General features: G+C 39.2%; 1 protein-coding gene across 1 annotated transcript; it reads left to right on the top strand.

Annotated features, from left to right (window-relative positions):
- The first annotated feature begins 2271 nt into the window (after positions 1 to 2271).
- Positions 2272 to 10759, top strand: LOC116827624 (transthyretin-like). The gene is made up of 4 exons (XM_032785296.2): positions 2272 to 2340; positions 4415 to 4545; positions 5835 to 5970; positions 10472 to 10759. Exons 1-4 carry the CDS (start codon positions 2272 to 2274, stop codon positions 10757 to 10759), a joined length of 624 nt encoding a protein of 207 aa, XP_032641187.2.
- The last annotated feature ends 4636 nt before the right edge of the window (positions 10760 to 15395 follow it).

A 15395-nucleotide genomic window follows, 5' to 3' on the forward strand; every position in this document is an offset into this window, starting at 1 on the left:
TACTAAATACTAAACATTGACAAAATCAGTTAACATATGCCATTTGTAATCTTCTCAAATATCTCTGCACTTGCCAGTTCAGCTGGAAGTAGATATAACTGAAAGAAGAGTTGTCCTATTTGAAAGAAGAAAGTACCAGGTGGCCCCTTTGATGGCACTGTGAATTTATACCCAAACTTGATTATGTGAAGATTCTTAGCTAGAGTTCTATGAACTTTGTTAGTTCAATCCAGACCTCATATGGAAAAAGACTCTGCAGGATTTCACCATCAGCACAACACCAAAAGACACAAAATCACTCTACAGATCAAGTACTATCTCTTCACATGAGCTTAAAAGGGGAAGTACTAAGACAGAGGCATGCCTTTTTAACAAAGTTATTCACATAACAACTCATAAGAAATCTTCTAAAGTCAGCATGGGTTAAGATGCAGACTGATCGTGTGTGATTCACTTGAAGTCATGGAGAAATTGATTTTTTGGGAAGCGGGAAGGGAGGGTAATCATTTGTCTAGACTGATGAATTAGTCTGTTGGACTGAATATGTTTTGTTCTAGTGGGACTGCAGTGACTCTATGGGCAGTTAATGAAATAGTACCTCTCAAAAATAAATCAGTGCTAATTTGTTAGTGAGCATGTAATTTAAATTCTTTAAAATCGAGAGCTTGTTCAGAAGAATGGATACCAAGTGAATTAATAAATTACATAAGTACTGCAGCAACAATTAACTGTTTGGATTTCCCTTATTTCTGGACTCTGCCCTTGTTACACAACTCTTATAAGTCAAATATTTTCATTTGGTGCTGTTTCAATGGAATATGTTTCAGAGGTATCCAGTTTTTGTAAATCTTAGTCACACTGAAGTTTGAAAAACAGTATGTTTGCACTTGCTATAGTTACACCCAATAACCACATATTTGACAATAATAACTGCATACAGACAAAAAATGTGCTTACTTAACCACATTCAGTTATCCACCCAACTCTAGGTTTAACAACTGATGACTGAATATGTGTGTTAAAAACAAAGACCACAAAAACCAAGTCCTTATTTCAGGGCACTGTATGGAGCAAAGCTTTTTTTAAAAAAATTCTCCATCCAGAAACTCATCACAGTCCCACAATCCTTTGTGGCCACATCCCACACTCTGTTGGGGTCAAAGCAAGAAACCACGGCTGTTGTGATGGTGGGAACTAATAAGGTGTAGGGTGATGCCAGGGGGAAGAGTTCTAGAGACTTCTGGAGGGGTTAGATTCTCCTCGGGGGGGGAGCTGTTGGCTATTTTCCCACCCAGTATAGGTACTAGATGGCCTGGGCGGTTGATGTTTATCAGTGGCATGGTTGGGAAGTTAGGTGGTGCTGGGGGAGTAGGTAGAGCTTACATAAAGACTCCCATGAAGAGATGTCAACGACTATATTAAAAAAAGAATCCAGCTGATCACAAGCGCAGAGTGACAATTAAGGTTACAAGATAAAGTGCCAAATTAAAAGAAAGAAATTCCAATTTTATGGGGCAGCTTTCCACGTGCAATTAATTTTGGCCATAAATTTACTGCAGGAATAAGTGACAGTATTTAGATCACAATTTGACTGTACCCTGAAAACAGGTAGTTAGATGTCCAAAAGTCATTTGCATCCATGGGGCATGGATGGAAGATAGGCAAGTGGAAGCATCACAGGAGGTGGTCAGACACAGCTGCACAAGTCTGGAGAGATAGTCTAAGAGGATGAAGTGGTCCACATTGATTTCAGTACTGCTTTCAACAAAGGAGAAAGGTGACAGTTTTCATCAGATAAACTGAGAGGTTGCTGATTCTCTGGATGAGAGTATTTTCCATGCTATGACCAGAATGAAATCCATACTAAAAATGAAAAGTATATTACGCAAGAGACAAGGAAAATCTATTCGCTCGCACATTGTCAAGACTACATACAGTAGAGCACATCTTCAAACACAATGTAAAACAGAACAGGAAACAGAGGGAATAGGCCATTTACAATAAAACAATTGTAAGCAGCGGATCAGCAACACAAAACGTGATCCAAGTTATTTTACAGAAGATAATGCAGTAGACTAATCTCCACAGGCAAGGTTCATGTTTGTGTGGGTTACTTATTCTCTTACTATTTACTAAGTAAACAATCAGAATCAGCAGCTTTGAAGTCATACAGCATTTGCTAAGCAGTCTAATTTGAGGGGATTGGGTATAAAATCCCAAATCCCATCAGTTTCTAGTTGCTGACACTGAGACTCTCAAACTGCAAGAAGAATGGCCTTTCGTTCTTTGCTCCTTGTTTTCTTAGCTGGACTGGTGTTTTTCTCTGAAGCCACGCCACTGGTAAGTATTTCATTATTGAGGTGGCCTTTCACGTGTGATCGATGTAACCTACCTCATCTTTCACTTATTCCAATTCTCATCATTTTAAAAAAGAAAGACAAATCAGTCTATTTCATTACATTTATTTTAATTGTATATTGTATGTTGGCCCTGCACTCTCCTACCTCTCTCCTTATTTCTACAAAAAAGTGCTTCCCCCATTTGCTGTAGTTATTTATGTTGATGAAAGCAGTAGATAGATTGTAATAGGAAGTAGCACCTGCTATCAGGATAATTTCAACAGCCATTAAAAAAGACCTTCCCTCCCAAATATGTTTCAGCCTTGGGAGACTTGTCTCCTCTCACAAGACATCAAAGCCATCATCAGCTAAACATCTCAACAGGCAGTACTGGTTGGGTGGATACATGACGTGAGAATTCATCTCCTAGCAGGCCTGCCAACTACTGCCTACTGACTCAACTGCTTATTCCTTCTGTAATGGCTCTTGCTGCAATCTCAGCAGAGAAAGGAAATGAGGGGGTGCCTGGTCTCTTCTCTACCCACTCTTCCTTTATTGCTCCAGGTCTCCACATCACCTTTCTGTAGTTGGAGTGGATTGCCACATCCACTGCTCTGAAAGACCAAGTCTAAGACCCCCTTTGCCCTCCTCTCACTTCTGGTGGCACTCATGTGGCTCTGAAAAATGTGGGAGATCCACACACTGTGTAGCCTATTGATCTTCCCCAGCAGCATTGCCCTTGTACTCCCACTCTGCTCCACAGGGCCACTTCTGATGTTTGGGAAAGCTAGTTCATATGATTTTGATGTGGAAAAAACCAGATTTTTCTTATCCTGCCCTCCGCACCCTGACAAAGCTTCTAAGGTGGTGGCTAAAACTCCTTTATCCATAGAAGTTGACAATTCCTGCTACCATCTGCCCCACCGATGACATCAGAACCCTCAGCGGGCAGGAGACTTCATCCTAGAAACTGGGGGGATTGAGAAAGTCAGTCGGGGCACCGAGTTTATTTCAGTTTGTTAGTTTAATAGATGAGCTTTTCTCAGACTATGTGGCAGGATCCCCAGAGGTGAGGTAGATTGTTATGGGTCCCCAGAAGGGATTACAGGTGAGGGAAGGGGTCACACAGTTTAAGTTACGACAATTTTTAAATAAGAACCTTTCTTTTTAAAAAAAAAGATCAGAAACTGAAACGTGATTTTTGAAACCAATGATGGTTTTCACAGATTCATAGATTCTAGGACTGGAAGGGACCTCGAGAGGTCATCGAGTCCAGTTCCCTGCCCTTAAGCAGACTCGGTAGTTATCACTAACCAGCAGCTACTATAGAGTTCTAGTTTCTTTTTTATTTAAGGGGTTATGGGAGGGGCATGGTACTGTTTTATCCTCACTCCCTTTGGAGTTGCGGGCTTCTGAGGGAGGAAGCAGTCACTGATCTAATGAGCACATGGAATATAATTGTTGCAGGCTTTCTGCAGGGAAAGCTTCTTATACCTTTCTCACCTGTGCACACTTGCCCAAGGGCTGACCACAGTCTGGCCCAAAATGGGGTTATGATAGCAAGAGAGAGCACATGTGCATGGCTTGCCAAGCTGACAGTTGAACGAAGGGAGGAATGGGATAATTTGACCACCATGAAGCCTCTCTTGACTCCTCTAGCCCCAACACTAAAACAAGGAGATCAGGCTGCTGGATGCCAAACCATCACCACTCCCCACTTCTAGGATTCAACTTTTATTCTGTCATCTGTGGGCTTGATTGCACCAGTTAGCAACAACTCTGCACTGGATGCTGTCAGAACTGCATCATCCCAGAGGGAGTGCTGAGAGGCATTCTGTCTCTGAGGAAAGGTTCTCAGTGCACATGAGCACACCCCTTTGTAGGGTGCAGCATATGCTCCCTCCCTCTGATCCTGCAGGCTAAATTTTTGTATTATACAGTAAACTTGTGTATTTGGTATATGAAAATGTGATACCCTCTATTTCTAAAAAATTAAATTTCTAATGCTTTATCATGGCTCATCACTCCTATATAATTTGCCATACAAGAATTACATCTCTTTTCCCTACATGCAGGGCTCTCATGACTCCAAGCACCCTCTTATTGTGAAAATTCTAGATGCAGTCAGAGGAAGTCCAGCTTCCAGTGTATCAATTAAATTATATAAAAAGGCTGATGATGGGACGTGGCAGCTCTTAAGTTCAGGGTAAGTCATATAATACAATGAGAAGGGGGCAAGGGAAGCACTGAAAGAGGCCAAAGATTAGAAAACCCACCTTTTACATGGATTCATCTTAAAAGCATATGTATAATGTCATTAGTTACAATCTGAGAAGTAATGAGGTAATTTATGCCTACACCAAATATTTACTGGGGGTGGGTCTCTTCTTCTAAGTAAATATAGCTGCAAAGCTAGCAGACTGGCTCCTAGATGGTTTGAAAAAAATTTTAAACACAAGGGAGGTAACTCACAGGCAGTTAAGAATTCTATTAAAATATGAAAATGGCATCTGTGTTTTAACAAGCTCCTAGATGGTTCATCATTAAGTACTGAATTTCCTTGTCTTATACTAAAACAAATGAGGGACTCGAACGTGTCAGTTGATATAGCATTCAGAACTTTAAACAATGGATGGAGATTACTGAAACACTAACATAAAATACAAGCATCATACTGACCACTGAAATCCAATCCCTAGTGCCTACACTATAGGATTGATTAAGTGGAAATAGAGTATTTCTAGAGGAGCTACATTAAGCCAGGAGACAAAATTCAATACAGGCTCCACATCCCCACATCCGCTAGCACTTAAAACTCTGCAGTTTCTAGACAATACTAATGTCCTGATAGACTAATTTAAACAAGCCTATCTGCTTGTGAAGGTCAAACAACTCAATGGACTAATAAGATTTCATAAGACTATACTCTTGCTCAAACCTATGGCAACCTCAGTGTAATTCAAATAAATTATAAACAAAGAGTGTTCTTGTAAATAAACCAGAACAAAATACTCTCCTAAAAATAAAAAGAATTAGGATTAATAAATTATAGAGTAAATAACCACTAGTTTAAATGTGTTTATTAAACATCATGAGAGTTATGCACTCTTAGGCCAGCAGTGAGTTTTTCTTGTGTGCCCCCTGCTGGCTCTGAAGTAAAGTTTAAGCAACTCTGGGCTCAGCTTGACAGCCTTATCAGGAGACAGTGAACACCCATGCCAGGTTTCTTTTGGCTCACCTCCAACCTTTGCAGCAGTATCAGTAAAGAAGCTTCTACAACCCAGACATGCTTTGTGGTATGCATGGAAGATCTAGATGCAAGGATAGACTTTGTGAGGCCACCACAATACAGAAAGGAACAAGTTATTTCAGATGACCAGTCAGCATTTTCCCAAATGTCTGGCTACAGAATGTCATTGTAGTTCAATGCTATATATTATCTCTTTCACAAATCTGAACACAAATACAAATGTACATTATCTTGCTCTCACACAGAAAAACCAATGAATATGGTGAGATCCATGAGCTTACAACCGAGAAACAATTTGTAACAGGGTTATACAAGATTGAGTTTGACACAGTCACTTACTGGAAGGGACTCGGCCTTAACCCATTCCACGAATACGCTGATGTGAGTATTCATTATATTTCTATTTCACGTTTTTAAAAGGCATATAATTGCAAAGAACAAGGCTGTGTTAACTGTATAGGGTTTAATTAACAACTGTGTCCATTTATTGCTCTCCAGTTTCAAAGGCTTTGCCATAAACTAACATCTCCAGGTTCACTGAGCAGTTCAAATGTGCAAACTCAGATCTCCACAGGAACTTCCACACACCAAATACCTCAGAACTAACCTTGCATTTGCTCTCAGCAGGCTCCTAAACTTGTTTCTCATCTAGGGACTTCCCCCTACTCCTACTTTTGCAGCCACCCACCCATTGGTCCTTCCTAGGTCTTTGGGGGGTACTTGTGGAAGAAGAATAGCAGGGATATTTCTCCCTCAGTCTAGCGGGGAAGGAGGTTTCTATATTTTCCTCGGCCCATCATTAATGCTTTTGTTAGTGATGTTTGCCACACAGTGGTAGCAGTATAGCAGCTTCACATGCAAATGATTTTATTTAGATTTTTAAAGAAAAGTTGATCCAATGCTCTACCTGCATGCACCAGTTATTTAAAGTCTATAGAAATAAGATGGTTTAATATTAACAATATTTCAAGCTAAGTCCTTTTTCAGTTCATTCCTCTCCCCAAGAAATCCTGAAGAAATACATCAATTTCGGAAACAGCTCTGAAAATCTCCAGCCTCAAGCTCTGTTGCATCAAAGTTTGAGGAGGAGGGGATGTTAAGTACCAGAGTGGAGGACCCTCCACTGAAAACACTTTACCAGCAGCCAACAAACATCCATCTTTCAGCTATCAGTTTGACCATCCCAAATTATTTCTACAGCTGGGTACAATATGAAGAGAGAAACAATCCCTTAGCTACTTAAGGCCCACAGTATAAGGCAGTTGTGGTATTTGGTTGAAACTAAACCTGGAAATGTTTAAAAAGTGACAATTTCAACATTTTCACAAGTGTTAAACTTTTTGGGGTCCCCCTAACTGTAAAACAGCTTGAGTCTAAAATTTAACTTCACAGTTAAATATAATTGAAATCAACAGAATGGGCTAATTAATATATTATTTCCAAAACCTGACTGTTTGGAATAGAGGTGTATATATCATAAAGTCTATATATGGTAAGGAGAATAAATGAGAAATAGGAACTTTGTAGATAATTCCTCATCTTGACAGGGCAGCACAAGACACCGGTAAATTAGGAATCCATAGAACATGCGGTGCTACAGAGAGCAAGGAAAGCAGGGTAGCTAGAGACCTTGCAGAATGAAACCTGTCAGGAGCTGGGAACTTTGCAGGAATCATGATTTATGTAAGGCAATAAGAGTTTCCAGTGCCAGCAACCCTGTCGTGAAGTTTAGTAGTTTTGCAGGAGAGATGTTAGTGCTGGGGACTGTACAGAGGACTTTGAGTCTTCGTTGGTCACTTCTTAAAGATATACACAATTAAAACTAAGATAAGGCTATGACTATGTCCAGTGTAGCTAAATATTTAAAGTACAGAATAAAAATAATTAAGGGAAAATAGATAAATATTTAAATACATTCAGAGGTTGGGACATTATGGCAAGTCACTTAGGCCTTTTGAAAATCCCATCCACAGTTCATACAATCTCTTAATATACATGTACCATAAATAAATAAAATATTAGCCTGGTGTGGTTAACTATTTTGAGGTACGCAGCTTAAATATACAGAATGGATTGGATGAAGTTGGAAGTTGTGTCTGACTCACATGAGGGTGCATATTAGCAAGAAAAGTATGACGTTTTAAATCTGTAGAGGGAGGATGGTTGGGTTTGTATTTTCTGCTTCACTGTGGAATAATGGAGAGAACATTGTTCTTTTGGAACTGCACATACAGAATGAACGCTATGCTGGGCTCTCAATGATAGTGGTTATCTGAAATAAGGGAGCATTGAGGCTTTGGCCTACATGTGGAGAGGAGATAGCAAGATTTTTGGTGTCTGGTTTAAACTGGGTTGATGAACTGGTTATATGTAGTGAGTAGATGGTGGTATGTAAAACTAGTCTGTACTAGAAATGATTACAATCGAGGGCAGTTGGGTTTAAGAGGGTTTCTGGCCTATAAGCAGAGTCTGGAAAGGAATTCAGGGAATAGAGCTAAATTTGCTTTTCATGTGTACATTCACTTAAAAGCTTGTGTGAACTGTCAGCAGATTTGAATGCTTACCTTCCATCCCTTAATTGTTCATTTTTTCACTCCTAAATGCTTATGTTTACATACTGCACACAGCAGAAAGACAAACTATTTTAAATGAAAATCTTCACCCTCTGACCCCATGTAAATACAGTCTTAGCTTCTGCTGCTCTTTGGCTGCTTCTGGATGACCACTGATCTAGTAATACCTTAAGTTTCAGACTTCAAGGACAAAAGACAGGAAAAAACAAACGCTCAAAAGAACTGATACTAACCTCTGCCATTTCCTTGGTTGTTTTCCCCAATGTACCCATATTATCTTTGTTTTATCTGGGTGGAACAACTTACTATCATCCAACCTGTATCTTGGCTATATGCTAGAAAAGCCAATTAGCCTCGTCCAAAACTGAAGTAACTTATAACTCCTGATGGCACAGCAGTTAAGACTAAATAGCTCCCCTAATAGTGTTATGCACAACACAAAGGAACCATCAATACAGACAAGTAATTGTCATCTATTACCCTGTAATGGGCTTACCTTTCCCATGTTGGTGCCTCAGTTTCCCTGCTTCAGCTAGTGGTCTGCAGTCTCCATGGTAGATGGGGTGATCTGAGGTTTAACCACCCTGCCAAATCTCAGTAAAAATTCTCTCATTTTCAAGTAACAAAGCAGTCTTCCAGCTCTCTCTAGGCATGGTAATCTTCAACTGCCCTCTATGGACTCAAGAATCCTTTTCCTTGTTGACACAAGGATACACACTTACAGTGGTGGTGTTGACAATTCCTTTGCCCATACCCAGGGCTAAGCAGCTCCTTACCAGGACACGAGGCTGTGTGAAAGGAAAGAGGTTGCTTCCACTTTCTGCTGAACCTTTTTCTGAGGCGGCCTTAAATAAGTACAAGTGTCAACTCTGGCCACACTCCCAAACCTCCACTGCATTGCTCCAGGTCTCCTCTTTTTCCAGTTTACCGCTCTCCAGGGTTTCAGTCTTTCCACAAAGCTTTACTCACTAGCATAGTTTCTCTGACTAATCCTTCTCCAAGATTCCTCTCCCTCCTATCTAAAGATATCCTTCCCCTCCATCTCTCAATGAGCCCAGATTTCATATGCTATAGTTCTGTAATCACCATTTTTCAGTTACAAAGTTAGTCCCAATAACAAAAGTTACATGCTGTGTTACATAACCTTAAAGTCTGCTGAGAGCAGAGAGAGAACAAACATCTATCCCTAGTAGAGTTCACAAATGGTCAACAATACCTCATGGTCAAAAAGCACATCGATCAAATGCTGTGTCTGTACTGTAACAACACTGATTTATAAGGTCATGCACATATTTTACTAGCTTTATATAATTAACAAAATGTAAAAACAGTGACAGAAAATTTTCATCAAAATATTAGATAAGACTATGCTTGCTTCCAAAATTAAAACTTGAGGTTAAATCTACACAATAGTTTTGAGGCACAGCTTGTTATTTGGGGACTGGCAAGTAATGAAGAGGACAGGTCACAGATACAGAGCCATCTGGATCACTTGATAAGTTGGATGCAAACACACTATATTTCAGTACAGCCAGATTTAATAAACAAAGAATGCAGGCCATAATTACAGGATGGGGCACTCTACCTTGGGAAACAGTGATTCTAAAAAGGGCTCGAGGGTCATAGTGGAGAATTAGCTGAACATAAGCTCCCAATGCAACAGTGAGGCCAAAAGGGCTATTGAGAACCTTAGATATATAAGGGAATTTTGAGGAGCAGAGAGGTTATATTACCTTTATATTTGGCAATGGTGCAATGCTACTGAAATACTGTGCCACACTTCAAGAAGGATATTGATAAGCTAGAACGGGTTCAGAGAAAAGCCATGATTAAAGGATTGTAAAACATGTCTTATAGTGATAAAGGTATGGATCTCAATCTATTTAGCCTATCAAAGAGAAGATTAAGGGGTGAGTTGATCACATCCACAAATACCTACATGGGGGGAAAAAAACAGAGGGCTCTTCAAATTCAGCAGATGAAGTTACAACAAGATCCAATGACAGAGTTGAAGCTACACGAATTTAGACCATAAATAAGGAGCAAGTTTTTAAACAGTGAGGATAAGTTGTTCCAATGGTTAGTTACGAAGGGTTGTGGTGGATTCTCCAACACTGGAAAAGATTTAAATTAAGATTGGACTTTTTTCTAACAAATTTTCTCTGGTTCAAGCAGGAATTAATGTGGATAAATTCTACGTCTTGTGATATGCAAGGGGCCAGATAAGATGATCACAATGGCCCTTTTGGCTTTAAAAATGTACAATTATGTTTCAAGCTCTCAAGTGTTTTTTTCTCTCTCTTCTCCAGGTGGTATTCACTGCTAATGATTCTGGTCATCGTCATTATACTATTGCTGCTCTCATCAGTCCCTTTTCCTACTCAACTACAGCTGTAGTTAGTGAACTACGACAATTTTTAATAAAACCTTCTTTTAAAAAAAAGATCAGACTGAAACGTGATTTTTGCAAAACGAATGATGGTTTTTCACAGATTCATAATTTAGGACTGGAAGGGACTCGAGACGTCATCGGTCATGGTTCCGCCCTTAAGCAGACTCGTGGTAGTTTATCAACTAACCACAGCTATATAAGATAGTTTGTATTTTTATTTTTAAGGGGTCTTGGAGGGGCATCGGTACACTTATTTATCCTCCATTCCCTTGGAGTTGGCCTTCTGAGGGAAGAGCAGTCAAATCTAATGAGCCTGGAATATATATTGTTTGCAGCGTTTCTCGAAAGCTTTAATACCTTTTCCTCCTGTGCACACATTGCCAACGTGGCTGACAAGTCGGCCCAAAATGGGTTATAAGCAGAGAGAGCACATCTGATGGCTGCATAGCTGACAGTTGAACTGAAGGGAGAATGGGATAATACCCATGAAGCCTCTCTTGACTCCTCTACCCCTACACTAAAACAAGGATCATGGCTGCTGGATGCCAAACATCACACCTTCCCCACTTTAGGATCACTTTTATTCGTCACTGGGGCTTGATCCAGTTAGCAACACATCTGCACTGATGGCTGTCAGAACGATCATTCCCAGAGGGAGTCTGAGAGGCATTCTGTCTGAAAAGTTCTCAGTGCAAGCAACACCCTTTGTAGGTGCAGCTATCTCCTCTGCCCTCTGACTCTGCAGGCTAAATTTTTGTATCGTATTACAGTAACTTGTGTATTTGGTCACGTATGAATGTTGAATCCACCCTTATTTCTAAAAATAACATTCTAATGCTTTATATGGTCATCACTCCCTATAATATTTGGCCATACAAGAATAACATTCTTTCCTACAATGCAGGGCTCTCATGACTCCAGCACCGCCTTATTGTGAACATCTGATTGCAGCAGAGGAAGTCCAGTTCCAGTGTTATAATAAATTATTAAAAAGGGCTGATGATGGACGTGCAGCTCTTAATTCAGGTAATCAATAATAAATAGAAGAGGCAAGGAGCACTGAAAGAGGCTCAAGATTAGAAAACCCACGTTTACATGGATTCATTTAAAAGGCATAGTAATGTATTGAGTTACAATCTGAGAAGTAATAGTATTTGCCTACCAACAATATTTACTGGGTGGGTACTTTCTCTAAGTAAATATAGCTCAAAGCTAGCAGACTGGCTTCAAATGTTTGAAAAAAAATTTAACACAAGGGAGTACTCACAGGCATGTTAAGAATTCATATTAAAATCGAAAATGGCATCTTGTTTTAACAGCTCCTAAGTGGTTCATGCATTAAACTGAATTTCCTTGTCTTTACTAAAAACAAATGAGGGACTCGAACGTCAGTCGATATCAGATTCAGAACTTTAAACAATGGATGAGATTACTACCTAACGATAAATACAACATCATAACCTTTGACACTGAAATCAATCCGAGTGCCTACACTATAGGATTGATTAAGTGGAAATAGAGTATCGTCTATCCCGAGGAGCTACATTAAGCAGGAGACAATATCAATACAGCTCCCATCCCACATCGCTAGCACTTAAAACTCTGCAGTTTCTGAAATACAATGTCCTGAAACTTATAAAACAAGCCTATCTGCTTGTGAGTCAAAAACCAATGGACTAATAAGATTTCTAGACATCATCTTGCTCAAACCTATGCAACCTCAGTTAATTCAAATAAATTATAAAAAAGGAGTTTCTTGTAAATAACCAGAACAAAATACTCTCCATAAAAATAAAAAGAATTAGGATAATAATTATAAGTGGACATACACACTAGTTAAATGATGTGGTTATTAAACATCATGAGAGTTATGCCTCTTAGGCCAGCAGTGAGTTTTTTTGTGTGCCCCTGCTGCTCCTGAAGTAAAGTTTAAGCACCTGGGCTCAGTCTGACACTTATCAGGAGACATGACACCCTGCCAGGTTTTCTTTGGGACTCACTCAACCTTGCACGGTACAGTAAAGAGCGGATTCTACACCCAGCATGCTTGTGGTATGCATGAAGATCTAAGATGCAAGAGATAGACTTGTGCACACAATACAGAAAAGGAACAGAGTTATTTCGATGACCAGTAGCAAGCATTTTCCCAAATGTCTGGGGCTAGAATGTCATTGTAGTTAAACAATGCTATATATTATCTCTTCACAAATTGAACACAAATACAAATTTACATTATCTTCTCTCACACAGAAACCAATGAATATGTGAGATCATAGCTTACAACCGGAGAATCAATTTTGTACAGGTGTATACAAATTGGTTTTGAAAGTCACTTACTGAAGGGACTCGGCCTTAACCCATCCACGATATACGCTGATGTGAGTATTCATTATATTTCATTGTCACGTTTTTAAAAGCATATTAATTGCAAAAACAGCTTGTTAACTGTATAGGGTTTTAATTAAACTGTGTCATTATGCTCTCCAGTTTCAAAAGCTTTGCCATAAATTACATCTCCAGTTCACTGACAGTTCAATGTCAAACTCAGATCTCCCACAGGAACTTCCACACACCAAATACTCAGAACTAACTTCATTTGCTCTCAGCAGGCTCCTAAACTTGTTCCATCTAGGACTTCCCTACCTATTTTGCGCCACCCATTGTCCTCTAGTCTTTGGGGTACTTGTAATGAAGAATAGCAGGATATTTCGCTCCTCAGTCTACGGGGAAGGAGTTTCTATATTTCCCTCGGCCATCATTAAGCTTGTTTTTTAGTGATGTTTGCCAACAGTAGGTAGCAGTTGACGAGCTACACATGCAAAGTGATTTTATTTAGATTTTTAAAAAAGTTGATCCAATGCTTACTGACATCACCAGTTATTAAATCAATAGAAATATAGATGGTTATATTAACAATATTTCAAAGCTAAGTCCTTTTCAGTGTTATTCCTCCCCAGAAATCCTGAAGAAATACATCAATTTCGAAGACAGTCTGAAAGTCTCAGCCTCAAGTCTCTTTTGAACTCAAAGTGTTTAGGGAGGGGATGTTAATACATGTGAGGACTCGCACTGAGAACACTTACAGCAGCCAACAAAAGACCATCTTTCAGCTATCAGTTTGACACCCAATTATTTCTACAGCTGGTTACAATATGAAGAGAGAAACAATCCGTTAGCTACTTAAGGCCCACAGTATAAGCAGTTGTGTTATTTGTTAATAAACTGAAATGTTAAAAAGTGACAATTTCAACATTTCAAAGTGTTAAACTTTTTGGGGTCCTAACTGAAAACAGCTTGAGTCTAAATTTAACTTCACAGTTAAATATAATTGAATCACAGATGGCTATTATATATTATTTCAAAACCTACTGTTTGAATAGAGGTAGTATATCAAAGTCTATGATATGGTAAGAGAATAATGAGAAATAGAACTTTGTAGATAATCTCATCTTGACGAGGCAGCACAGACACGGTAAATTAGACATCCGTAGACATGCGTGCTACAGAGGGCAAGAAAGCCAGGGTAGCTAGAGACCTTGCAGGAATGAAACCTGTCAGGACTCGGAATTTGCAGGAATCAGGATTATGTAAGGCAATAAAGATTCCAGTGCAGCCAACCTGTCATTTGAAGTTTAGTATTTGCAGGACGATTTATGCTGGGACGTACAGAGGACTTGAGTCTCGTGTCCAACTTCTTAAAGATATACCAATTAAAACTACGGGAGATAAGGCTATGACATGTCAGTGTAACTACATACTTAAAGTTCACAGAATAAAAAATCAATTAAGGAAAAGTAGATAAATATTTAAATACTCAGGCTTGGACATTATGGGAAGTCCTTTAGGGCTTTTGAAAATCCCATCCACAGTTCATACATCTCTTAATTACACCATGTACCACTATAATCAAATAATATACCTATGGGTTACTGGATATTTTTAGGTAACGCAGCTTAAAATATAAGACGATTGGATGAAGGTTGAGGATTGTGTCTGACTCACATGAGGTGCATATTAGAGAAAAGTATGACGCTTTTAAATCTGTAAGGAGAGAGCTATGGGTTTGTATTTTCGCTCTTCACCTGTGGAATAAATGGACGAGAAACATTTCTTTTGGAACTGCCATCAGAATGAAGCATGCTGGGTCCAATATAGTTTATCTGAATTAAGAGCATTGAGGCTTTGGCTACATTGTGGAGAGAGATAGCAGATTTTTTGTGTCTGGTTTAAACTGGTTGATTGAATGGTATATGATAGTGAGCTAGTCGTGGATATAAAACTAGTCTGTACTAGAATGATTAAATCGAGGCAGTTGGTTCAGAGGTTCTGGCCATAAGCAGGTCTGGAAAGGAATTAGGAATAAGCAAATTGCTTTTCATGTACATTCACTTAAAGCTTGTGTGAACTAGCAGATTGAATGCTTCCTTCATCCTTATTGTTCATTTTTTCACTCCTGAAATGCTTATGTTTACTATGCCACAGCAGAAAGACAAACATTTTAAATGAAAATCTCACACTCTGACCCCATGTTAAAAACGTCTTAGCTTCCTGCTGCTCTCTTGGCTGCTTCGATGACCATGAATCTAGTAATACCTTAAGTTCAGAACTTTCAAGACAAAGACAAGAAAAACAAACGCTCAAGAACCTATACTAAACCTCTGCATTTCTTGGTTGTTTTCCAATGTACCATATTATTTTGTTTATCTGGGTGGAACAACTTCCTATTCACCAACTGTTACTGCTATATGCTAGAAAAGCCAATTAGCTCTCCAAATACTGAATGTAACTTATAACTCCTGATGGCACAGAGTTAAGACTAAATAGCTCCTAATAGTGTTTGC

Source organism: Chelonoidis abingdonii, chromosome 2 (genome assembly GCF_003597395.2).
Source record: "Chelonoidis abingdonii isolate Lonesome George chromosome 2, CheloAbing_2.0, whole genome shotgun sequence".
NCBI lineage: Eukaryota > Metazoa > Chordata > Testudines > Testudinidae > Chelonoidis > Chelonoidis abingdonii.